Source organism: Hordeum vulgare, chromosome 7H (assembly GCF_904849725.1).
Source record: "Hordeum vulgare subsp. vulgare chromosome 7H, MorexV3_pseudomolecules_assembly, whole genome shotgun sequence".
Classification (NCBI taxonomy): Eukaryota; Viridiplantae; Streptophyta; class Magnoliopsida; order Poales; family Poaceae; genus Hordeum; species Hordeum vulgare.
The window spans coordinates 46,774,512-46,801,217 of record NC_058524.1 but is presented as its reverse complement, the minus strand read 5'-3'; the positions used below and the strand labels follow the sequence as shown (position 1 = coordinate 46,801,217).

General features: G+C 45.5%; 1 protein-coding gene across 3 annotated transcripts; it reads right to left on the bottom strand.

Moving 5' to 3' along the window:
* Nucleotides 1-1,500: 1,500 nt before the first annotated feature.
* LOC123409772 (proline iminopeptidase) lies at nucleotides 1,501-4,937 on the bottom strand. Of its 3 annotated transcripts, XM_045102639.1 has the most exons (10): nucleotides 4,625-4,937; nucleotides 3,976-4,112; nucleotides 3,712-3,885; nucleotides 3,362-3,598; nucleotides 3,181-3,281; nucleotides 2,924-2,996; nucleotides 2,766-2,834; nucleotides 2,571-2,678; nucleotides 1,896-2,021; nucleotides 1,501-1,798 (listed from the first exon to the last, which is right to left on the bottom strand). In XM_045102639.1, exons 1-10 carry the CDS (start codon nucleotides 4,920-4,922, stop codon nucleotides 1,604-1,606), a joined length of 1,518 nt encoding a protein of 505 aa, XP_044958574.1. In that variant the 5' UTR covers nucleotides 4,923-4,937; the 3' UTR covers nucleotides 1,501-1,603. The 3 variants fall into 3 exon arrangements, with proteins under 3 accessions (XP_044958574.1, XP_044958575.1, XP_044958576.1); XM_045102640.1 differs by lacking the exons at nucleotides 1,501-1,798; nucleotides 1,896-2,021 and adding an exon at nucleotides 2,028-2,216; XM_045102641.1 differs by lacking the exons at nucleotides 1,501-1,798; nucleotides 1,896-2,021 and adding an exon at nucleotides 2,028-2,203.
* Nucleotides 4,938-26,706: the final 21,769 nt, after the last annotated feature.

Genomic DNA, 26,706 nt, shown 5'->3' with positions numbered 1-26,706 from the left:
AAGCTCCATTGTTGCTCCCTAAGCTCAAAAGTGACCGATCTCTCTCCCTAGCCAATCAAACTTGTTGATTCTTTAGGGATTGGTTGAGAAGGCCTAGATCTACACTTCCACCAAGAGAAAAGTTGATTTCCCCATCAATCCCTTGCGGATCTTGTTACTCTTGGGTGTTTGAGCACCCTAGACGGTTGAGGTCACCTCGGAGCCACATTCCATTGTGGTGAAGCTTCGTGATTTTGTTGGGAGCCTCCAAGCTTTGTGTCGAGTTTGCCCCAACCTTGTTTGTAAAGGTTCGGTCGCCGCCTTCAAGGGCACCTATAGTGGAATCACGGTACCTTGCAACGTGCAAGGGCGTGAGGAGAATACGGTGGCCCTAGTAGCTTATTGGGGAGCATTGTGCCTCCACACCGCTCCAACGGAGACGTACTTCCTGTCAAAGGGAAGGAACTTCGGTAACACATCCTCGTCTTCATTGGTTCCACTTGTGGTTATCTCTAACCTTTACTTCGTGTATGCTTATGTTGTTGTCGATCTCTTACTTGTCTTAGTTGTTCTTGTTGTTAGCATCATATATGTTCACCTCGTTGTTGCTATTTTTGTGAACCCGTATGCTGCTTACCCTAACTTGTTAAGATTAGTTAAAAAGTGATTGTTGCCTATTCACCCCCCCCCCCCCTCTAGTCAACCATATCGATTCTTTCACATACTATGGCCGTCATCTCTTTTCCTGTGATTTTTCTCTACATGTGTGCGTCAGTTAAACTTTTATTCTCCTACAAGTTTACAAACTGTCCCTTGGCTCTGGCCTCTGAGAGGAACAAAGTCCATGCCCTTGCGAGCAAACTTGTGCTATGGCTGACACTGAGATAGTTTGAAACTATACACTCCCTCCGTTTCTAAACACAAGTCTTTTAAGAGATTTCACTACGAACTACATACGGAGTACAATAAATGAATATATATTTTAAAGTATGTCTATATACATTCGTATTTTCTTCATCACAGTTTAGAAGGCATGCACGTGTACCTAGATCGTTAATTTGACTTATATAAAATATTATTTTTTTATATATACCTCTTATTAAGTTGGTCAAATTAACGATCTAGATACATGTGCCGGACTTGTAAACTGAGACGGAGGTAGTATGTAGTATAATCTTTTAAAAGACTTATATTTAGGAACGGAGGAAGCAGTATACTGAAGCTCCGAAGCAAATCTGTAGCTGTGGTAACAGCTCGTCTTCAGATCTTGTTACGAATACGAAACATTAAGTCTGAACCGGTACACTTTCTTTGGTACGTTCAAAAATCCAGCTCCATTAGAATTCAGATACCCTTTCTTGTGCTTCTAATTTTTTATTCTTCCTCTTTGTCTGAACTTCTTTATTCGGATTGACTGGAGCATGAATTCAGAAGGATCCCAACGAGCTGTGCATAATACAGCGGAATTCTAAGCGTGCAAGCATGACTGGAGCGCCAAAATTGGTGCCCCAGGATATGAGAAGACATTCAAAAACATTTCACCACGAGTATTTATTCTAATGCATTTCTCAACTAGGAGAAAAATGAAGGCTTTATTTGTTGTAGCTATGGATGGGCTAAAAGGCTAAAACAAAGGCTTCTTGCCCTTCAAGAGACCCATGAGATGCTCGAAGACGTGGGGGCCACCATCTCGAAGGCCGGAGTGCGGGTATTCGTTGGTCACCCACAGCCGGATCCCGGCGATCTGGGACGCCGTCTCCTTGGCAATGTTGAAGTTGACGTACATGTCCTCGTAGTACACTGCGGCGGCCACGGGGACCTGCATGCAATCAGCGTGCGATACATCGCCATGCGTGAGATGGAACGACCATGCATACCATGGAGGAGGCTATATAATCTTGGGAAGAAGAACAAACCTTGTTGTTGTTCAATGCGCTGATATCGTACAATGGAGGCCAGTCCTCCTTCTCAGCTAACAAATGGGCGGCCTCCTTCAGGGGTCGTAGAGCATTGATCTCATCGAAAAAGCATGGAAAGACCATCTGCGTTAAGGAAACGGACACATGTTAGGAATTCATGACCAATCATAAGCAACGAATATCTCGGTATGCAATAGGGTGCTGCTAAGTAGTGTTCCCTTTATCATTGCCAGAAGTTCATCCTGACATGGATTGCCCCAAGGTTACCCAGGTACTGAAAAGGGTAGTGTCTGACTCCCTTTGCCCTGAATACCATCCCTTCGTAAAAGGAGCATTGTCAACCAAAATTAACGTTGATAAGATCTTAGCAAATAAAATGCAACTTTGAATTTCCAATTGCCACACTTTGGTAACTACAGACTATTCATAGACTCAAAACAGCCTGCAGTGTTAGCTTTTCACTTCATGGGTTACTAATTTAGTAAGGAGCCATTTTCTTTAAACAAAGGCAAAAGCTTTGCCTCATCTCATTAATCAAAAAGTTACAAATTACTATAACCTTGCCAGACAGCCCAAAATGCTAAAGTCTACTCTCAGCACATGATAGAGCTCAAATTTAGCAGAAACATGACTATAACGAATGACGCTTCCCATAAAGATCTAGGCATATACCTCTCCAGTAAGATACACAGGACGACCTTCTTCTGTAGCCTTAACAGGGTCAAACAAACTTCTATTTTCATTGAAAATCTTATCGGCTGTCCATTTTGATGAAGATCCCTGGATCCATGAATTACACTAGACTTAAGAAAAAGAGCTGCAGTACCAGATAAACAGATTTAAAATAAAAAAAGTATCAAAAGTTACCTCACAGTAGATAGACTCGTGCAAGAGAGCATAAAGAGGATTTTGATCAAAACCTACCCACATGTCAAACTGCAGGAAAATATAATGTTAGGTCACCCATTAGAGACATAGAACATGGTAATTTCAAATATCAACATTATATTGTTGATGGTGAGTACCTCTTTCAAGAAGTAATAGCTTATACTCTTTTTTGCGCCAGGAACGAGTATAGGATCCCACACTCTCTCGAGTCTGTCCCAGAAATAGTAAGGAGTGGCACAGATCAGAAAGTTGCATTATTTTATGAAGTAATGAAGAAAACCCAAAGTACTACTCCCTCCGTCTCAAAATAAATGTCTTAAGCTTAGTACAACTTTGTATTAGAGCTAGTACAAAGTTGAGACAGTTATTTTGGGACAGAGGGAGTATTTCTTACAGATAATGCAGTCTTTCAAATCCTCCAGTGAAACCTAAACCCCATAGTCCAAGGCACTGCAGCATCTTAGGAGTTAACCTGCCACCTGATGGAAGAAGAACCTGATAAAACAAAGTTGCATTAGATACAATTTTCCAATTCACATGTGAGAGAAAGAGCAAAAATATTAAGAATGACTTACTCCTCCACCTTCAGATTCACTTAAGTATCTTACAACTTCATGAACGACCTGTATATCTTGAGGAAACCTCTTATAATACTTCTCATTTTGCTGCTGAACCTGCTTAAAGCAGGCCCTGTACACAGTTTCTGCAGTGCAGGGCTTTCCAAGTGGTGGAAGCCCCCCGGTTAAAAGGGCAGCTTTCAGGCCCTCTGGAGCAAAACTCAAATATGTAACAGCACAAAATCCACCATAACTCTGTAAAGGAGGAAATGGTAGATGGTGTAAATAACAATATTGCATTAGCAACAATAAATAAGAAATGCGAGACAAATAAGTGCATCAAGGTCACATGACGTTACATACTATACCTGTCCCAGAATTGTCCAAGGCTTGGCATCTGGCACAATATGCCGTCGAATAAGCTCTGCATCCTTCACTATGTTATCCGCCCTGAAATGCTTCAAATACTCCACCTGCTCTGCTGCAGATGTTATTTGAGAAAGAGACGATGTTGTCAACGGTGTTGACAACCCTGTTCCTCGCTGAAAAGTAAAAGGATGTCAGCACAGGAAGAGCAAGATGGGTGCAAGAATGAAGAGTAAAGAGCATGTGCTTAAGAAATTGGAATGCACCTGATCGAGCAATAACACACGGTATTCTTCGCATGCCTTCTTTACCCAACCACTCGCTTCGGTGGGGCGAGGACTTTCATATCCAGGCCCCCCTTGTAGGTACACCAGATAAGGCAAAGGGGCCTCTTCTTTTCCAGCTGTAATGATACACTTGAACAGTCATTGTGGATGCAGGGCATAAAGAACCGTACAGTGGTAACTTAAGCACGCTCTATCAACATGAAATTAGCATGCAGTGTTCCAAGCCTATGATGTTGATCGGATACATTGTATTGACTTAATTTTAGTTCTTAACTGCAGAGACGCTTGGTCAAGCGTCTGTCTCTGCCGCGCCTTATCGAGGATTCAGTAAACCTAGCTGGAATTGTGCGTTTTAGCATGCAAAAGGTTCTCCTTTCTACTCCTAAGTCTCCTAAGCTACATATAATACAGATTCCTGGTATCCAGGAAAATCGCAGGATGTGTTGTGCCTCTGAAAGGGGATTGAAAAAAAAAAGGGGAGCGATCAAACGAGTGCGCGAGATTCTACTCGAAGCCTGCCCTTGGACCCCGCGGCGGATGTGCAGCGGCCATCTTATCCACTAACCCCTCTGACCACGAGGGGAGAGGGGGCTAGCCGGGATGCGAGGAGGGAGCAAGCCGAACGTACCTGTGACGACCTCGCGGACGAAGACGGTGATGTGTGGCGCGGAGGGGGAGGCGGGGGAGGAGTGGTCGAGCGGGACAGCGAAGCTGTGGTCGCGGAGGCTGAGGTCCGGCACCGCGTACCACGGCCCGGCCTGGTGCGGCGCGGAGGCCGGCGAGGACGACATGGCCATCCTCGTCGGGATCCGGTGGCGCGGGAAGCGGAGGCGGACGTCGAGGAAGGCCGGTTGGTGGTGGTGGTGGAGTGCGAGTGCGAGCGCGGCGGCGGTCGCGCAGCGGAGGGACGATGTGACGACGGCCATGCCGCGGCCGTCGATCCGTTATTTAACGGCGGTGATTCGTTTGCCTTTCTCCCGATGTAACGGACCAATCATCCCAAACGTGGACTCTGGTGGTTGGTGCGGGATGGTAAGGTGCACTATCCATTTTTCTCTGGAAAAACATAAACGTGGATTTGCTAGCTACTTCCTCCGTTCCTAAATATAAGTCTTTCTAGAGATTCCACTACTAGACTACATACGGATGTATATAGACATACTTTAAAGTACAGGTTCATTCATTTTACTCCGTATGTAGACTCTTAATGAAATCTCTTAAAAGACTTATATTTAGGAACGGAGGAAGTAGCTAGCAAGGTAATTAAACAGCGCGCGAGCTAAAGCATTGAGACCCATCTCCAATTTTAGCTGCAAAAAACTAATTTCAAGTGAGAAGAAAGAACATATAGGTAACCAAAAAACTGTTTCTGCTTTTACACGTAAAAAAATGGATGCCCGTAAACGAAAGGATATGTTAATTTCGGCACGTATTCATAGCATTACAATTAAATATTAAATTGCCCGTTTCGGTTATTATATCACTACATATTACGTGTACTTCTTATTTAATAAATAAATGAATAAAAAAATAAATTTCTGATGCAGCATTTCGCTGAACGCGTTGGATGGGGCGGCTCACTTCGTGTTAGTGAAGTTAAACGACAATGCGCGGGGAGGCCGGGTGACGAGGGGAGTGGAGGCGACGACCAATTTCATCAATAGGACCTCGCTTGTGCCTCGAGAGCTCTTCCTGGGGCGCGGTGGTGCGCTGGTCGTTGTCGGCCTCGTGCACGTCACTTCGACTCCTATTCAAGCTCAACGGGCAACGACAGACATCTTGGGGCACCACGGTGGTGATGACGGGTGGGGAGCAGATAGAGCCTGCAAGACGAGGCGGTGGTGATAGAAACATGTATCGAGGATACACCAACAGAATGGAAGTTGGTCCACCAAGCCAGAAGTCGACCTATAAGGCCACAAGGCGGCCCGGACCTACCACTTAGTTGATTGGCTCATCAGAACGCATCATCAAGTTGTATTCCAAAAAAGCCATGTATGTTTAGTAGATCCATGTAACCCTGTCTCAGTTAAACTATATAAGGCTTTGTTCGATTATACCCAACCCCGTCGGGATTTAGCACCAATCCCCCCCCCCCCCCCGATCCACGTGGATTTCACCCGACCGTGTCCAATCCTGGTCTGCCCGCTACGTGCCTTCTGTTAGCCCCTACCGGGATGGAACCCCGCTCAAACCCCTCCCAAGCCACATGGAAATGCCCAGGAAGTAACGCTCTCCTTCCACCCTGTGAAAGCCACGCTCGCTCGATTACTCTCTCTCTATCGCCACAACCGCTCTCTCCCTCATTCGATTTCGTGGCAGCGCCAACGCTGGAGGAGGAGGGACAGCGGCAACGCTACTGGAGGAGATGGAGGTGGCACTTCCCCCTCACCTTCCTCTCCATCCTACCTCTCAAACCACTAGCACCTCATCCAACAGTAGTGGCAGCGCAAGCTTACTGGCGACTGTAGGATCGAAAGTATGTCTAGAGGGGGGTGATTACACTACTTGACAAGATAAAAACTTAGTCTTTTCCCAATTTTAGTTGTGAACCAGTTTTAACAATTATGACTAGTCAAGTTCACCCTACACATGGACATCTAAGAGTATAGCAGCGGGAAGTAAGACATGCAAATGTAAAGTGGAGGGTAAGGTAGGGAGATCAGACACAAAGGTTGACATGGCAATTTTTGGCATGGTTCTGATAGGTGGCGCTATCGTACGTCCATGTTAGTGAAGACTTCAATCTACGGAGGGTAACGGCTGCTAGAGTCCATGGAGGGCTCCACCCACAAGGGGTCCACGAAGAAGCGTCCTTGTCTATTCCACCATGGCTTCCGTCCATAAAGGACTAGCCTCACTCACAGTAGATCTTCACGAAGTAGGCGATCTCCTTGCCCTTACAAACATCTTGGTTTAACTTCACAACACGAAGTAGGAGGCTCCCAAGCGACACCTAATCAAACTAGGAGGAACCACCATCCAAAAGGTAATAGATGCGGTAGAACGATGAAATCCTTGCTCTTGTGCTTCTAAAGATAGTCTCCTCAACACTCAACCACTCTCTCACAGATTTGGCATGGGTAGGAGAGATTGATCTTGTGGAAAGCAACTTGGGGAGGCTAGAAATCAAGGTTCAAATGGTTGGATTGGAATCTCTTGATCTCAACACATGAGTAGGTGGCTATCTCTCAGAAAAATGGATCTGGCGAGTGTAAGTGTGTTCTGAGTGTTTGCTCTATGAATGAGAAGTAGGTGGAGGGGTATACATAGGCATCCCCCATAATCCAACTGTTACAACATTACTACCCAACTCGGTGACACCAAAATGAATCTCGACGGTACCAAGTTGCACTAAATGTGGCAACTTTTGTATTCTCAGTGAGACCGATGTATGAATCTCGATGGTATCGATAAGATGACCTAGACCAGTTTCTAAATCTCGGTGAGACCAATTTCAAACTCAAAAATTCCGATTCTTGAAATCTTCTCAACAAAAAGTTGGTCACTGAATCTCAGTGGCACCGATGTGAAAGTTGGTGGTACCAAGTGTTGGAAATATGCCCTAGAGGCAATAATAAAATGGTTATTATCATATTTCCTTGTTCATGATAATCGTCTATTGTTCATGCTATAATTGTATTAACAGGAAACAGTAATACATGTGTGAATAAATAGATCACAATGTGTCCCTAGCAAGCCTCTTGTTGGCTAGCTCGTTAGTCAATAGATGATCATGGTTTCCTGGTCATGGGCATTAGATGTCATTGATAACGGGATCACATCATTCGGAGAATGATGTGATGGACAAGACCCAACCCTAAGCATAGCACTAGATCGTATTGTTCGTATGCTAAAGCTTTTCTAATGTCAAGTGTCTTTTCCTTCGACCGTGAGATTGTGCAACTCCCGGATACCGTAGGAGTGCTTTGGGTGTATCAAACGTCACAACGTAACTGGGTGACTATAAAGGTGCACTACGGGTACCTCTGAAAGTGTCTGTTGGGTTGGTACGAATCGAGATCGGAATTTGTCACTCCGCGTGACAGAGAGGTATCTCTGGGCCCACTCGGTAGAACACCATCATGAGCTCAATGTGACTAAGGAGTTAGTCATACGATGACGTGCTACGGAACGAGTAAAGAGACTTACCGGTAATGAGATTGAACAAGGTATAGGTATACCGACGATCGAATATCGGGCAAGTTCTATACCGACAGACAAAGGGAATTGTATACGTGATTGATTGAATCCTTGACATCGTGGTTCATCCGATGAGATCATCGTGGAGCAAGTGGTATCCACCATGGGTATCTAGACCCCGTTGATGGTTATTGGCCGGAGAGGTGTCTCAGTCATGTCTGCGTGTCTCCCGAACCCGTAGGGTCTACACACTTAAGGTTCGATGACGCTAGGGTTATAGGGAATTGTTATACGAGGTTACCGAAAGTTGTTCGGAGTTTCGGATGAGATCCCGGACGTCACGAGGAACTCTGGAATGGTCCGGAGGTAAAAATTGATATATAGGATGGATGGTTTTGGACACCGGAAATGTTTCGGGCGTCAGCGGTAATGTATCGGGACCACCGGGAATGGTCCCGGAGGTCCACCGGGAGGGGCCACCATCCCCAAGAGGTAGCATGGGCCAAAAGAGGGAGGGAAACCAGCCCAAAGTGGGCTGGTGCGCCTCCCACAAGGAGCCCCAAGGCGCAGGAGGTGGAGAGGGGGGGGGGAAACCCTAGGCGCTGGTGGGCCTAAGGCCCACCTAGGGGTGCGCCACCCCCTCCCCCTGCCCTGGCCGCCGCACCTCCCATATGGGGGGGGGGGCTGCCGCACCACCTAGGGTGGGAACCCTAGGGGTGACACCCCCCTCCCCTCCTCCTATATATAGTGGGGGTTTTGGGGCTGTTTTAACACACAGTTTTCCATCTCCCTTGGCGCAGCCCTGCCCCCTTCTTCCTCCTCTCCCACGGTGCTTGGTGAGTCCCTGCCAGGAGACCTCGTCTCTCCATCGACACCACGCCGTCGTGCTGCCGGAGATCTTCCCCAACCTCTCCATCCTCCTTGCTGGATCAAGGTGCGGGAGATCGGAATCACACCGCGATCTGAATCGTCGCGAGTACGACTCCATCAACCGCGTTCTAGCAACGCTTCCGCTTAGCGATCTTCAAAGGTATGAAGATGCACTCACCCCTCTCTCATTGCTGGTCTCTCCATAGGGAGATCTGAATGTGCATAGGAATTTTTTTGAATTTATGCTACGTTACCCAACAGTGGCATCCGAGCCAGGTTTTCTATGCGTAGATTCTATGCACGAGTAGAACACAAAAGGTTGTGGGCGATGATTTTTCAATTGCTTGCCGCTACTAGTCTTATTCTTTTCCGGCGGTATTGTTGGATGAAGCGGCCCGGACCGACATTACATGTACGCTTACGTGAGACTGGTTCCATCGACAGACATGCACATCGTGCATAAAGGTGGCTAGCAGATGTCTGTCTCTCCTACTCTAGTCGGATTGGATTTGATGAAAAGGGTCCTTATGAAGGGTAAATAGCTTTGGCATATCATCGTTGTGGCTGTCACGTAGGTAAGAAAGCGTTCTTGCTAGAAACCCAAATCAGCCACGTAAAACTTGCAACAACAATTAGAGGACGTCTAACTTGTTTTTGCAGGGTTTGACATGTTATGTGATATGACCAAAGTTGTGATATTGCATGTATGATGTATGAGATGATCATGTTATTGTAATAGGTTTCACGACTTGCGTGTCGATGAGTATGACAACCGGTAGGAGCCATAGGAGTTGTCTTAATTTATTGTATGAGATGCAACGCCATGTGCTTACTACTTTTACTTCATTGCTAACGGTTAGCCATAGTAATAGTGATAGTAGTAGTTGGCGTGACGACTTCACGGAGACAGGATGATGGAGATCATGGTGTCACGCCGGTGACAATGATGATCATGCGGTGCCTAAAGATGAAGATCGAAAGAGCAAAGATGATAATGGCCATATCATGTCACTATATGATTGCATTGTGATGTTTATCATGTTTTTCATCTTATTGCTTAGAACACGGTAGTATAATAAGATGACCCCTCTTAAAATTTCGAGAACGTATTCCCCTAAGTGTGCACCATTGCGAAGGATCATTGTCTCGAAGCACCACGTGATGATCGGGTGTGATAGATTCTAACGTTCGCATACAACGGGTGTAAGCCAGATTTACACATGCGAAACACCTAGGTTGACTCGACGAGCTTAGCATGTACAGACATGACCTCGAATACAAGAGACCAAAAGGTCGAACATGAGTCGTATGGTTGAATACGATCAGCATGAAGTTGCTCACCATGGTGACTAGTCCGTCTCACGTGATGATCGGACACGGGTTAGTCAACATGGATCATGTATCACTTAGATGACTCGAGGGATGTCGATTTAAGTGGGAGTTCATACTTAATTTGATTAAATGAACTTAATTGTCATGAACTTAGTCTAAAAGTTCTCTTTATAAATATTGTAGATGGCCAACGTCAACCTCAATTTCAACGCATTCCTAGAGAAAAACAAGCTGAAAGATGATGGTAGCAACTATGCGGACTGGGTTCGCAACTTGAAGCTCATCCTTGAAACAGCTAAAAAGGCTTATGTCCTTGATGCGCCGCTAGGTGACCCTCCCTCTCCCGCAGCAGCCCAGGACATTCTGAATGTCTGGCAAACGCGGAGTGATGACTACTCTCTAGTTAGGTGTGGAATGTTATACAGTTTGGAAATGGGGCTCCAAAGGCGTTTTGAGCAACACGATGCATATGAGATGTTCCAAGAGCTGAAACTAGTTTTTCAAGCTCATGCTCGTGTCGAGAGATATGATGTCTCCGACAAGTTCTTTAGCTGTAAGATGGAGGAGAACAGTTCTGTTAGTGAGCACATACTCAAAATGTTTGGATTACACGGTCGTCTGACTTCACTTGGAGTCGAACTTCCGGATGATGCTATAATTGACAGAATCCTCCAGTCTCTCCCATCAAGCTACAAAGGTTTTGTGCTGAACTACAACATGCAAGGGATGGAGAAGACCATTCCCGAGTTGTACTCAATGCTCAAGTCTGCAGAAGTAGAAATCAAGAAAGAGCATCAAGTGTGGATGGTCAACAAGACCACTAGTTTCAAGAAGGGCAAGGGTAAGAAGAACTTCAAGAAAGACGGCAAAGCTGTTGCCGCGCCCGGTAAGTCAGATGCCGGGAAGAAGAAAAAGAATGGACCCAAGCCTGAGACTGAGTGCTTCTATTGCAAGGGAAAAGGTCACTGGAAGCGGAACTGCCCCAAATACTTAGCGGACAAGAAGGCCGACAACGTTAAAGGTATATGTGATATACATGTTATTGATGTGTACCTTACCAGCGCTCGTAGTAGCTCCTAGGTATTTGATACCGGTGTCGTTGCTCACATTTGCAACTCAAAGCAGGAACTGCGGAATAAGCAGAGACTGGCCAAGGACGAGGTGACGATGCGCGTCGGGAATGGCTTCAAGGTTGATGTGATCGCCGTCGACACGCTACCTCTCCATCTACCATCGGGATTAGTTTTAAACCTTAATAATTGTTATTTAGTACCATCTTTGAGCATGAATATTGTATCAGGGTCTTGCTTAATGCGAGACGGCTACTCATTTAAGTTAGAGAATAATGGTTGTTCTATTTATATGAGTGATATATTTTATGGTCATGCTCCGCTGGTGAATGGTTTATTCTTGATGAATCTTGATCGTGATGTTACACATATTCATAGTGTGAGTACCACAAGATGTAAAGTTGATAATGATAGTCCCACATACCTGTGGCACTGCCGCCTTGGTCATATCGGTGTTAAGCGCATGAAGAAGCTTCATACTGATGGACTATTAGAGTCTCTTGACTTTGAATCATTTGACACATGCGAACCGTGCCTCATGGGCAAGATGACTAAGACTCCATTCTCAGGAATAATGGAGCGAGCAACCGACTTATTGGAAATAATACATACTGATGTGTGTGGTCCAATGAACATTGAAGCTCGCGGTGGCTATCATTATGTTCTCACTCTCACCGATGATTTGAGTAGGTATGGGTATATCTACTTGATGAAGCACAAATCTGAGACGTTTGAAAAGTTCAAGGAATTTCATAGTGAGGTCGAGAATCAACGTGACAGAAAAATTAAGTGTCTACGATCTGATCGTGGAGGAGAATATTTGAGTCACGAGTTTGGCACACACCTAAGAAAGTGTGGAATCATTTCACAACTGACGCCTCCTGGCACACCGCAGCGCAACAGAGTGTCTGAATGTCGTAATCGCACTTTATTAGATATGGTACGATCTATGATGTCTCTTACCGACTTACCACTATCATTTTGGGGATACGTATTAGAAACTGCATCATTCACTTTAAATGGGCACCGTCTAAATCCGTTGAGACGACACTTTAAATGTTTGGACCAAGCACGGAGAAAGAGGGGTTATGATGGAAGACGACGATGAAGAAGAAGAGAATGATGATGACAACTACCGATCTATGTTCCCTGAGTATGCTGATACCGCAATGGAAGACAATGAAGAAGAAGATCAGGATGAAGAACGGGAACCAGATGAGCCCGCTGATGATCTTGGCCGGGTCATTTCTGATGCACGGCGAGGTTGCGACACAGAAAAGGAGAGGTTGCAGTTCGAGCAGATGTTACAGGACCACAACAAATTGTTGTACCCAACTTGTGAAGATGGCCAGAAGAAGCTGGGTAGCACACTGGAATTGCTGAAGTGGAAGGCAGAGACCGGTGTGACTGACTCGTCATTCGAAAAGTTGCTGGTACTGATGAAGAAGATGCTTCCAAGAAAGAACGAATTGCCCGCCAGCACGTACGAAGCAAAGAAGCTTGTCTGCCCTCTAGGATTAGACGTGCAGAAGATACATGCATGCCCTAATGATTGCATCCTCTACCGCGGTGAGAAGTATGAAAATATGGATAAATGCCCGGTATACACTGCATTGCGGTATAAGATCAGAAAAGATGACCCTGGTGATATTGAGGGCGAGCCACCCAGGAAGAGGGTTCCTGCCAAGGTGATGTGGTATGCTCCTATAATACCACAGTTGAAACGTCTGTTCAGAAATAAAGATCATGCGAAGTTGTTGCGATGGCACATGGAAGATCGTATGAAAGACGATAAGTTGAGGCACACCGCTGATGGTCGGCAGTGGAGAAAAATCGAGAGAGAGTTCCCGAGATTTGCAGCTGACGCAAGGAACTTATGGTTAGGTCTGAGTACAGATGGCATGAATCCTTTTGGGGAGCAGAGTTGCAGTCACAGCTCCTGGCCCGTTACTCTATGTATCTACAACCTTCCTCCTTGGTTGTGCATGAAGCGGAAGTTCATTATGATGTCAGTGCTTATACAAGGTCCAAAGCAACCCGACAACGATATTGATGTGTACCTAAGGCCATTAGTTGATGAACTTTTACACCTGTGGGCCGAACCAGGTGTACGTGTGTGGGACGAGCACAAACAAGAGGAATTTGACCTTCGAGCGTTGCTTTTCGTAACCATCAATGATTGTCCTGCTCTTAGTAACATTTCAGGACAGTCAAACAAGGGATACAATGCATGCACGCACTGTTTGGATCAGACAGAAAGTATATATCTCGACAACTGTAGGAAGAATGTGTATCCGTTCAATCGTCGTTTTCTTCCGCCCAAGCATCCCTTAAAGAAAAAAGGCAAGCATTTCAATGGCAAGGTAGAATCCCGGGGGAAGCCTGTCATCCGTACTGGTGTTGAAGTATTTGATATGGTGAAAGATTTAAAAGTAATCTTTGGAAAGGGTCCTGGCAGCCAACCTGTTCCTAACGACCCTGATAAGCGCGTACCCATGTGGAAGAAGAACTCTATATTTTGGGAGCTACCCTACTGGAAGTCCATGAGGTCCGCTCGGCAATCGACGTGATGCACCTGACGAAGAATCTCTGCGTGAATATTCTAGGCTTCCTGGGCTTGTATGGGAAGTCAAAAGATACACCGGAAGCACGGGAGGACCAGGAACGTCATAAAGGAAGAGATGGCATGCATCCAGGGCAGTTTCAAGGGCGTGCCAGCTACGCTCTTACTAAGGAAGAGAAGGAAATCTTCTTTGAAGTCCTGTTCAGTATCAAGGTCCCGACTGGCTTCTCGTCGAATATAAAGGGAATCGTAAATATGAAAGACAAAAAATTCCAAAACCTAAAGTCTCATGACTGCCACGTGCTTATGACGCAATTGCTTCCGGTTGCATTGAGGGGAATTCTACCGGAAAATGTTCGCCTGGCAATTGTGAAGGTATGTGCATTCCTCAATGCAATTTCTCAGAAGGTAATCGATCGAGAAAGTCTATCAGGGTTACAGATTGATGTGGTCCAATGTCTGGTCAGCTTTGAGCTGTTGTTCCCGCCATCCTTCTTCAATATAATGACACACCTCCTAGTTCACCTAGTCGAAGAGATTAGAATTCTCGGTCCTGTGTTTCTACACAATATGTTCCCCTTCGAGAGGTTCATGAGAGTCTTAAAGAAATATGTCCGTAACCGTGCTAGGCCAGAAGGAAGCATCTCCAAGGGCTATGGAACAGAGCAGGTCATTGAGTTTTGTGTGGACTTTCTTCCTGATCTTAAGCCGATTGGTGTTCCTGAATCTCGGTATGAGGGTAGGCTGACAGGAAAAGGCACACTAGGAAGGAAAGCAAAAGTATGTATGGACGGGCATTCTTTCTCTCAAGCACACTACACAATTCTACACAATTCCACCGTGGTGGCTCCGTATATTGTGAGACACAAGAATATTCTACGCTCCGAAAACCCGGGGAAGGCTGACTCTTGGATTAAAGGGGAACACGAGAAGACTTTCGGCAGTTGGTTGCATACACATCTCATGAATGACGACACCGTTGAAGATGAGCTGTACTGTTTGGCCAGGCCACCATCTTCGACTATATGTACTTTCCAAGGGTATGAGATAAATGGGAATACATTTTACACGGTTGCCCAAGATAAAGAGAGCACCAACCAAAATAGTGGTGTCCGCTTTGATGCAACAGACGAGAATGGGCACTGTTTGGAAACATATTACGGGTACATAGAGGAGATATGGAAACTTGACTATGGACCTACCTTTAAGATCCCTTTATTTCGGTGCAAATGGGTGAAGCTGACAGGAGGCGGGGTAGTTGTAGACCAAAAGTACGGCATGACAACAGTGGATCTCAACAATCTTCCGTACATGGACGAACCATTTGTCCTAGCCAATGATGTCGCTCAGGTTTTCTATGTGAAGGGCATGTCTACATTACCGAGAAAAAGAAATCAGCAAAAGAAGATATTGTCCGATGAGCCAAAACGCCACATAGTTCTTTCACGGAAAAGAAACATCGTGGGAGTATATGACAAGACACACATGTCAGAAGATTATAATAAGTTTCATGAAATTCCGCCCTTCAAAGTGAAAACTGACCCAAGCATCCTACTGAATGATGAAGATTCTCCATGGCTACGACCCAGAAGAAAACAAAAATAATAGATAGGAATATTGGTGCAATAATCTAATAATGTATTAAACCTTTTATGTAATGCATGTATGGAATGTACTAAATTTCAAACACTTTTCATTTTCATAATATCCATGTAAGAGATGAGTTCTTATTCGACATTTTGTGGTGTGCCTTTGAATGGTGCATTTTGAACACACAAAAAGTATGGAGTTCAAATAAGTTCAAAAAATGAAACCCCTTTGTAAGAGATGAGTTCTCGTTCGAAACCCTGATACTTCGAGAGAGATTGTCCGTTTTGTACACGAAGTGCATCCAGTTTTTGTCGTAGCCCTCTCAACTTTTTAACACATGCTATGTGGGTGAAATGATGATAGCATGCCAACTTTCAACATTTTCAGAGTTCATTTGTAGTGCTTTTCAATTTCAGGGTCAACTAGCTCAAAACAAATAAGTAAATGCACGAAATATACCAAATGAAGTCAGAAATTGTTGAAATTTTGTGGTGTGCCTTTGAATGGTGCATTTTGAACACACAAAAGTATGGAGTTCAAATAAGTTCAAAAAAAAGAAATCCCTTTGTAAGAGATGAGTTCTCGTTCGAAACCCTGATACTTCGAGAGAGATTGTCCGTTTTGCACACGAAGTGCATGCAGTTTTTGTCGTAGCCCTCCCAACTTTTTAACACATGCTATGTGGGTGAAATGATGATAGCATGCCAACTTTCAACATTTTCAGAGTTCATTTGTAGTGCTTTTCAATTTCAGGGTCAACTAGCTCAAAACAAATAAGTAAATGCACGAAATATACCAAATGAAGTCAGAAATTGTTGAAATTTTGTGGTGTGCCTTTGAATGGTGCATTTTGAACACACAAAAGTATGGAGTTCAAATAAGTTCAAAAAAATGAAATCCCTTTGTAAGAGATGAGTTCTCGTTCGAAACCCTGATACTTCGAGAGAGATTGTCCGTTTTGTACACGAAGTGCATGCAGTTTTTGTCGTAGCCCTCTCAACTTTTTAACACATGCTATGTGGGTGAAATGATGATAGCATGCCAACTTTCAACATTTTCAGAGTTCATTTGTAGTGCTTTTCAATTTCAGGGTCAACTAGCTCAAAACAAATAAGTAAATGCACGAAATATACCAAATGAAGTCAGAAATTGTTGAAATTTTGTGGTGTGCCTTTGAATGGTGCATTTTGAACACACAAAAAGTATGGAGTTCAAATAAGTTCAAAAAAATGAAATCCCTTTGTAAGAGATGAGTTCTCGTTCGAAACCCTGATACTTTGAGAGAGATTGTCCGTTTTGTACACGAAGTGCATGCAGTTTTTGTCGTAGCCCTCTCAACTTTTTAACACATGATATGTGGGTGAAATGATGATAGCATGCCAACTTTAAACATTTTTAGAGTTCATTTGTAGTGCTTTTCAATTTCAGGGTCAACTAGCTCAAAACAAATAAGTAAATGCACGAAATATACCAACTGAAGTCAGAAATTGTTGAAATTTTGTGGTGTGCCTTTGAATGGTGCATTTTGAACACACAAAAAGTATGGAGTTCAAATAAGTTCAAAAAAATGAAATCCCTTTGTAAGAGATGAGTTCTCGTTCGAAACCCTGATACTTTGAGAGAGATTGTCCGTTTTGTACACGAAGTGCATGCAGTTTTTGTCGTAGCCCTCTCAACTTTTTAACACATGCTATGTGGGTGAAATGATGATAGCATGCCCTTTCAACATTTTCAGAGTTCATTTGTAGTGCTTTTCAATTTCAGGGTCAACTAGCTCAAAAAAAAATAAGTAAATGCACGAAATATACCAACTGAAGTCAGAAATTGTTGAAATTTTGTGGTGTGCCTTTGAATGGTGCATTTTGAACACACAAAAAGTATGGAGTTCAAATAAGTTCAAAAAAAATCATTGCAGAACATATGACCAAATTAAGACAAGTTCATCATCACATTAAACCCAAAGAACAGTAGTGATCAAATGTTATTAATGCAAAAAATAAATACATAAAGTTCTCTCATAAAACAACATACAACTATGTAAAACATTTAAATGCAACAACAAACGCGATCAAAATCGCAACTAAGGTAACAATTGACTATCAATGGCATATTTTCTAATATTCCTAATCTTCAAGCGCATTTCATCCATCTTCAAGTGCATTGTATCCATCTTCAACCGCATCGCATCGATCTTCATCTTGCGATCATCGATGACATCGGCGACATGCAACTCCAGTTCCATATTCTTATCCTCAATTATTTTCAATTTTTTCTTCAAATATTTGTTTTCTTTTTCAACCAAATTTAACTTCTCGACAATAATTTTTATGTGGGTTGGAATTTCCGGTTCACATACCTCCTAGATTAAAAACATATATGTCACATTGGTCGTCATAGTTGTCATAAACACTAAATAAAACAAATAGTTATAAAAGATAATATATACCACATCCGAATCATAGACAGGACGAGGGCCGACGGAGGCGGATACCAAAACCATCGCACTATATAATAACAAAAAATAATGAAAGTGAGTAATTTATACAAGTATGTATCTAAATCATACAAGTAAGATTTTTTTGATTTTAAAAAGATGATAAGAACAAGAGGCTCACCACGGTGGTGCTCGCAGTTGGTGTGCACGGCCAAACCTAGACAAATATTAAGGAAAATGAAGCTTGGAGGTCGAGTTTGGAGAGGAGAAAGCTTAAGTAGAGTGGCTCGGGCATTTCATCGAACACGTCATGTGCATGAACTAGAGCGGCAAGACCATGGCATGGTCACACTTCAACAACCAAAAAACAGGGGATATGGCGGGCAGGGGCGAGGGTTTATATAGGCAAAACTTTAGTCCCGGTTCTTGCCACGCACCGGGACTAAAGGCCCCTGCTTCCCGCCTTCTTGTCCGCTGAAAAAGGGCCTTTAGTCCCGGGTCGTGGCTCCACCTGGGACTAAAGACCCCCTTTAGTCCTGGTTGGAGCCACGCTCCGGGACTAAAGGCCCGTGCTTCCCGCCTTCTGTTCTTCCCGAAAAAGGGCCTTTAGTCCCGGGTCGTGGCGCCACCCGGGACTAAAGGGGTCTTTAGTCCCGGATCGAGCCCCGAGCCGGGACTAAAGATCCACCTGTATAAGCGGGAGTTAGAAAATTTCGAACCCAAATCGTCCATTTTCTCTTCTTCTTCCTCTCGTTCTCCTGCTCGGCGCGGCAAGTGACGAACTCGACGACGCCGTCAGGCTGCCCGCCGTCCTGCTCGCCGTCGTCGTCGTCCTGCTCGCCGCCGCCGTCGTCCTGCTCGCCGCCGCCGTCCTCCTCGCCGCGCGTCGCCGCCCTCCTCGCCGCGCGCCGCCGTCCTCCTCCCCAACACTCTGGCCAGCACAAGAAAGGAAGAAAAAGGAGAAGAAAGGAAGAAGAAGGAGAAGAAAGGAAGAAAAAGGATAAGAAAGGAAGAAAAGGGAGAAGAAAAGAAGAAAAAGGAGAATAAGAAGAGGATCAGGAGTGGAGAAGAAGAGGAAAAATAGAAGAAGAGGAGAGGAGACGAAGTAGTAGAAGAATAGGAGAAGTAGAAGTAGAAGTAGAAGAATAGGAGAAGTAGAAGTAGAAATATAATTTTGCTATTGTATATGCTTAAGTGTTAATAGTTCAATTTTTTTATTGTATATGCTTAAGTGTTAATAGTTTATTTTTAGCAAGAAAATTAATAGAACTAGTTTAATTTTGCTATTGTATATGCTTAAGTGTCCGGGACTGGGCTTCGCCAGGCTGGTATTTTAGAGTTTAGATTCTAGACAAGACCCGGGACTAAAGGTCATCCTATATAAAACGAGCCTTCGAAGTTTCCAACCCCTCTTATATGGTTTGTTAGTTTATTAGTTAATCAAATGTCCGTTTTTTGCAGAACTATGGATCCACATATCAGGAACCTCGAAGAGGAAGAACTTCTCGAAGATATGATCAAAGACGGCCCCGACGTTGAACCAGCCGAATCTCCGACGTCATATCTAAATGACTCCGGGTATGGAATGGAGGTCGAGCAACACGAAGATGAAGCCGATGGGGCAGGAGATAGGTCCAATGACGGAGAAGGTGATGATAGCTCCACTGATGGAGAAGCCGGTGAAGAAATAATAAAGTTCGGCGAGGTATACATATGAAGTTCGACAATCACTTGTAATATGTGAAAAATATTGGAGATAGCTCTATATTGTATACATATACATTCATTTGATGAATGTTTCTCCCTCTTAGGCCTCCACATCGAGCAAATCTACGAAACGAGGCCCGACTAGAAAGTTGGATGCACGGACGCATTACACCTTTGAGGTGATAATGCCTACGGGCGAACTCAAGCTTCCTAAGAATGCTGCTGACACATTCAAGAAGCAATGCGGAGTTCTCATTAGGGATCACGTCCCGATCAGCGTTCGGGAGTGGAACAAGCGCAAAGGGGCAGCCGATAGTGACTATGTCGCCGAAAGGTACAAAGATAATCTTTGGAATGATCTCATGTCACATTTCAACCTGCCAGAATGTGAGAATGAAGATGCCGTAGACAAACTGAGGGCCAAAGTCAAGCAGTGGACTCTAAAGAAGATGGCCGAACTATTCCGTAGCTGGAAGAAGAAGCTATGGAAAAACTATCTGGAGACCAAGAAAGCGCCAGTATTCGAGGGGTATCTAGCCAAGCAGGCGAATCACTGGAAAGAATTTCAAGAGTACAAGGAGTCAGAAGATGCCCAGCCATTATCAGAAAAGAACAAGATGAATGCCGACAAGAAGAAATATCACCACAAGCTGGGGCCAGGGGGCTATGAGACTGCCATCCCAAAGTGGGAAAAGAAAGAGCAAGATCTGATAGATAAAGGCATCGTACCTGAACCACTCCGTGATGAGTGGGAAGTGAGAGCAAGAAATTGGTTCCTTGCGCATGGTGGGTCGTACGACAAAAAAACAGGGGACCTCATCTGCCGTGACAATCTTAGGATACCCAGGGAGAATTGGATAAGGATAGTGAAAGAAATTAAGGAGGGACAAAGAAAGTTCACTGCAGATAGAGATAAAGATTTGCTTACACTGGTCCTCGGCAATGACGAACATGGAGGACGAGCGCGAGGCTTCGGTCCATCTTACCCGTGGTGGCTTGGGTTTGCCAGAGACCAAGACACTTACAGAAGCCAAGAGAGAGCAAAGAAGCGGCAGCAGGATGAGGAGAATGACAAGTTCAACCAGTTGCTTGCCAGGATTAACGAGCAACAGAAGCAGATTGATGAGCTTAGAGGAGTACCGCGCCAAGAAGATACTGCACTTGATATTACCGGTGCCCCATCTAAGCGGAAAAGCAGCGTGGCCGAATCTGAGGCCCCGCCCGGCGATGAACGAAGAATAATACAGGGCGGTCCCGGCTACCCCGTGGATGGAATCAAGCAGTCAACATCATGTGAACTCCATCAGAAATTCAAGAACATATCCATGAAGGTGGCTGTTGGACAAGCTTTACCTTCTGGCCGTGATGCACGCTGGCATGGCCGTGAGATTCCAGCTGGTTTTGCTAAAGTCGGGGTGGATGAAATCATGACGGGGTTTAGTGATATGGAGCTCGACATAGCTGGACCCAAAGATGAGAGGACACTCGGAGAAGTACTGGATGGAGTCATCCTATGGGACAAGAACTACATCAAGCTTCCAGGCTCGGCCCCAAGGACAACACCGCCTCCGAGTCGTCGCAGGGCACCTACACCTCCATTACCTCCAAGCCCTCCACATGACGTCGGCCAGCACAACACGAGTCCATCTCTATCTGCGCCGCCGCCCGCTCCGGATACAAAGCCTGAGCCTGCCACGGATACAAAGCGGGAGCGTGCCACCAAGAACGCTTCGCCGCCGCCCGCTCGGATACAAAGCCTGAGCCTGCCACGGATACAAAGCGGGAGCGTGACACCAAGAACGCTCCGCCGCAGCCCGCTCCGGATACAAAGCCTGAGCCTGCCACGGATACAAAGCAGGAGCGTGCCACCAAGAATGCTCCGCCGCTGCCCGCTCCGGATACAAAGCCTGAGCCTGCCACGGATACAAAGCGGGAGCGTGCCACCAAGAACGCTCCGCCGCCGCCCGCTCCGGATACGCAGCCTGAGCCTGCCACGGATACAAAGCGGGAGCGTGCCACCAAGAACGCTCCGCCGCCGCCCGCTCCGGATACAAAGCCTGAGCCTGCCACAGATACAAAGCGGGAGCGTGCCACCAAGAACGCTCCGCTGCCGCCCGCTCCGGATACAAAGCCTGAGCCTGCCATAGATACAAAGCGGGAGCGTGCCACCAAGAACGCTCCGTCGACGATTCCTAAGCCACAGAGCACCCCAAAAGCAAACGGTCGCCCCTCCCAAAGGTACGTCATGCTAATCTTCCTATCGGACCTTATGATCGTACCCCCTTCCATCACAGTATGACTTACACCATAAGCCTGATGACTATACACACACATTGCTAGCACAACACGAGTCCATCTCGATCACCGCCGCCGGACTTGGGTCGTCCGTCTCTGCCGCCGCCTGCTCCGGATACTAAGCGGGAGCGTGCCACCAAGAATGCTCCGCCGACGATTCCTAAGCCACAGAGCACCCCAAAGTGCAAACTGTCGCCTCTCCCAAAGGTACGTCATGCTAATCTTCCTATCAGACCTTATGACTTACACCATAAGCCTGATGACTATACACGCACATTGCAGAAGGAAGTGAAAAAGAGCAGGTCACGTGCAAGTGCAAGTGGGAGCAAATCAAGTTCAACTACAAGCAAGAAAAATTCAGACGTTCCTCAGCTTGGACAACAGGCCAAACAGTCGATCCCACCCCTCAAGGTGTTAACCGAGAATGTTCCCCCTCCGGTGCAGGGGCAAGCTTTTGAAAAAGCAAAGGAGTTGGCAGATGAATATGGTATCTCGGTTGAAGATTTGCTGGCTTCCCAAGACGACAGGATACCCAAGGCTGTGGTAGCCCCTAAGCCACAGTTTGTCATGGGAGAACCTTTGGTCAGCAAAGATGATCTCCCAACAAATATGCGTTACTTGCATCAATGGTACTTAAGTGAATCAAAGAATGGGAGAACGATGATCGTGCTGAGTGTCTCCAAGGAGTACTACGGCCGCCCTGAACAAATCCATATCGACTTTGATGAACTCTTCCAGATGTACAATGGCGACGCCCTCGACAAATCGCTTATGAGTTGCTATTGTCTGTATGTTTTTCAATTCGTTGTCTACATATATATAGCTTGTTTAGTTATTTCAATTCATTGTCTATATATAACTTGTACTCTATTATGCATAATGAAGATTCTGTATTGTAAAAGTAAGTGCACCCTAAATATTGGGTTTATTGACCCAGATAAAATACATATAGCGACGCTAACTAATTATCCCAAGGAGACGGAGGAAAACCTTCTAAGGTTTCTAATAGATCAAAATTTCTGTGACCACATACTGTTTCCATACAACTTCAGGTGAGGGTCTTTACTCTGTTGTGTCCATTCACTTATAAGTGTAATTGATAAGTTACTGACACTTATATATATACATGTGCAGCTTCCATTGGATTCTGTTGGACATTCAAATTGATAAGGGAAGAGTTGATGCCTTAGACCCATTATCGAGACCCTTGAAACAGTTCCAAAGCCTGCAGGACATGCTCCAATGGTAATTTTAATCATTCTTGCGCTCTATCGGTCTCTTTCGATGATTTTCTGATATATCAATTAATGAAAAACTGAGCAAATTATTATCCTTGTCGGGCAGGGTTTGGAAGCGGTTCAAGTGCGTGACTCCCGGTAACTTTCATGAGAAGCTGACCTTTAAAGCGGCTCAAGTAAGTAGTAGTATGATATACTTCTATTAATTTTCAATACATTTATGATGCTAGATTATTATTTTGATTATATATATTCTATTCTCGTTAAGTGTGACCAGCAGCCACGGGGAACGCATCTATGCGGATACTATGTTTGCGAGACCATTCGCACGTTTACCTCTGAGCACAAGGATCACAGATTCGACGTAAGCAATGAACATTCACACCTTTATTTTTACCCGTCATTCTTTGTTATCATGATTGATATTCATATTCATCTCCTCTTCTTATATAGCAAACGGCCATGACGACGAAGGTCCTACCAGAGCAACGCGCGATTGCTGTTGCAGAGGAGCTTGCGACCTTTCTAAGGACGGAAGCTATAGATGACAAAGGACGATTTAGTGTAGCTAGGGGCCATTACTGATGCCCGTCCATGTAATCAAATAGACGGGCTCTAGTCCCGATAATTCAGATCTCCATATAATTGTATATATATGCTCGCTTGTAAGATAAGTTAATTATATATATATATATGCATAATTATTTCTATTTTAAATTATATTGAAACTAATTCCCGAACACCAAACGAGGCATCACGTTAATCTCCCGAACACCTAAACCCTAAAACCCTAAAACCCAAAAATAATTTCATTCAAAAAAGAGCAAAAAACCAGCAAAATCTGAAAATCTTGAGTCCCGGTCCGTGTAACGAGCCGGGACTAAAGGGCGTGCCCCTGGGGCGCTACGAGGCGCCCACGTGAAGCACCTTTAGTCCCGGCGTGTAAGAGGGCCGGGACGAAAAGGTTAGGCCTTTAGTCCCGCCCCTTTAGTCCCGGTTGGTGAACCGGGACTAAAGCCCCTTACGGGCCGGGGCTATAGGCCCTGTCCCCACTAGTGTGCGCCCCGAAGTGGTTCATTATACCTCTGAAGAAGGGATGAGGAGGCAGAGAGAAGCCTCGGTGCACGTGACTGAGCAGCAAGACGCGCTCCCCCTCCTGGGGCGCCGGCTCGGTCTCGCCCTCCGCCGGCAACCTCCACGTCTTGTGCTCGATCATGTCGTGCTCCATCAGCTCCAGCATGTCCTCCTCCGTCACCGTGGAGGGGAGGAAATCCCCCTGGATCCAACCCGTCGGCAGTGCTCGCTGCCGCCGCTGAGCAGGAGCCGCCGGCTTCCCCTTCTTCTTCCGCGTCTCGAGCTTGCTCGTCTGCCCCTTTGTCATGGTGGAGGCTGCAGACCCGCGCGCGAGAAGGAGAAGGAAGGAGCTTGAGATGCGCAGGAGGTGACGAGAGAAGCGGGGCAAGTGCGAGCTATCAGGCGAGTGCAACGAAAAACCCTCGTTGTAGAGGTTTAAATAAGGTTCCGACTGGGTCACTAGCAGGTGGCCCCGAAATCTTATCCCCCGACCGGATGCTGCGATATTAGTGGAGGAGATAAAGGCGTGGAAATCGAGGCGGCAAATATTACTCGATTACGATGTCGTCATCCCCGCCGAGAGCGCGACAACCGAAATTTGAGGATCCCGGAAAATCCGCCGCTGTCAGTTGACTGGTCACGTCAAAAGATACCACGGAAGCACTCGGTCCCTGACGGTTTGTTTTGACAAATACATCCACTCGGATCACTGATCAAGAAGATAAAATGGATCGAGGCAAACAACGCCAAAGTTGCATCCGTACCAGTCGGATCCGTACTCCAAGCATCGCTTCGTCGTTCCAACCCCAATCCATTCGGGGACTAATGATGGGGTTATAGTCCTAGGGTAGGGTCATAGGCCTGCCCTGTGGGGCCTACCCAAGGACTACCCTTCATAAAGGACAAGGCCCTTAGTCAGTTCCGACTGAATTAAGGACTTCCCATCATCCAGTCGGTGACGATTCCTCCATCATCCAGTCGGAGATGAGCACTCGTAACATATCAAACTTACCGACTGGATTTCACTCTGTACATCGTAACCCCTGGAGGACAACGGTCATACGTTTTCATGTACCTTTATTAGCATTTAAGACAAACGCTACCTGTAACGTAGGCAATTATTCGCCACTATTCCACCCCTATGCACCGAACCGTTGTGAAGGGCAGCGCACTCTATATAAGCCGCCCTTCCCCACTGGTGCAGGGGTTAACAATTCAGTATAATCCATATTCCACTCGACAACAAGCTCCCAAGAGCACTGAGACGTAGGGCTTTTACCTCCACTGTAGAGGGACCTGAACTCATACAATCTCGTCGTAGCTAAGGCTCTGCCCATCCTTTCGTACCCTACACATCTACTGTCAGACTTATACCCACGACAAGCATCTCTAGAACCAATGTAAGGAACAATTGCAAGTGCAAGGCTAGAAGGATCGGCAGACTGATTACCAGATGATACTTCCAGCGCTTTTTTTAACAAATCTATCCATACCTCTTTTCTAAGGTTTATTAATTAAATTTTGTTGTTATGCTTTTCTCTTGCGCTTATACACATCGGACTGTTGTTTTTCCATGATGACTCAAATCTGCATTGTTGAAACACAAGATAAAGATGATTAATAAAAAAACTTGAAGATCGATCGGACAATGCGAGGAGTGACAAAGTAGTTTGTGTCTCTTGCGTTTATAGTATCTAGTCTCTCTACTGTGTAGTCTGTAGTGTGTAGTTGTACTAGTACAAGGCGATGAGCGACGAGGACGAGCGGACGAGGCGATAAGCTGACGAGCCGACGAGGAGGAGACAAGGCGACGAGGAGGCGACCTGCCTGCAGCGATCGTCGATCGATCCGGAAAAACGGCAGCAGCAGCAGAGCACGGCTCAGTGGGATCAGCGGGAGCAACGATGGATAGATCGATCCAGAAAAAAGAAGCTACAACGTCGCACGTTCGGGAGCAGCTCCTTGGCCTCGGTGGCTGGCTCGCTCGCTCCAGCGGGAGCAGCTCCAGCGGCCGACTGACCCAGTTGTCCATAGGTATTTTTATAATACAAGGTCTACCTAAATTTTTTTGGACCCTCTCAGAATTTTGTGTCCTGTGCGGGCTGCTCAGTTTGCATCAATGTGGACCTGACCTTGATTGGGAGCGTTTGCCTCATATAAGAGTACTTTCCGACCTGTCCTTTGCTATAAAAAAGATTGGGCTATCTTTCTACATACTTATTACTATTGTTACTTGTCACTTGTTATGAATTACCTTGCTACGAAACTATCTATCACTGTTACTCAAAGCACTTGCAGAGAACACCTTGCTGAAACTGCTTATCATTTTCTTCTGCTCCTCACAGGGTTCGACACTCATACTTATCGAAAGGATTACGATTGATCGCCTATACT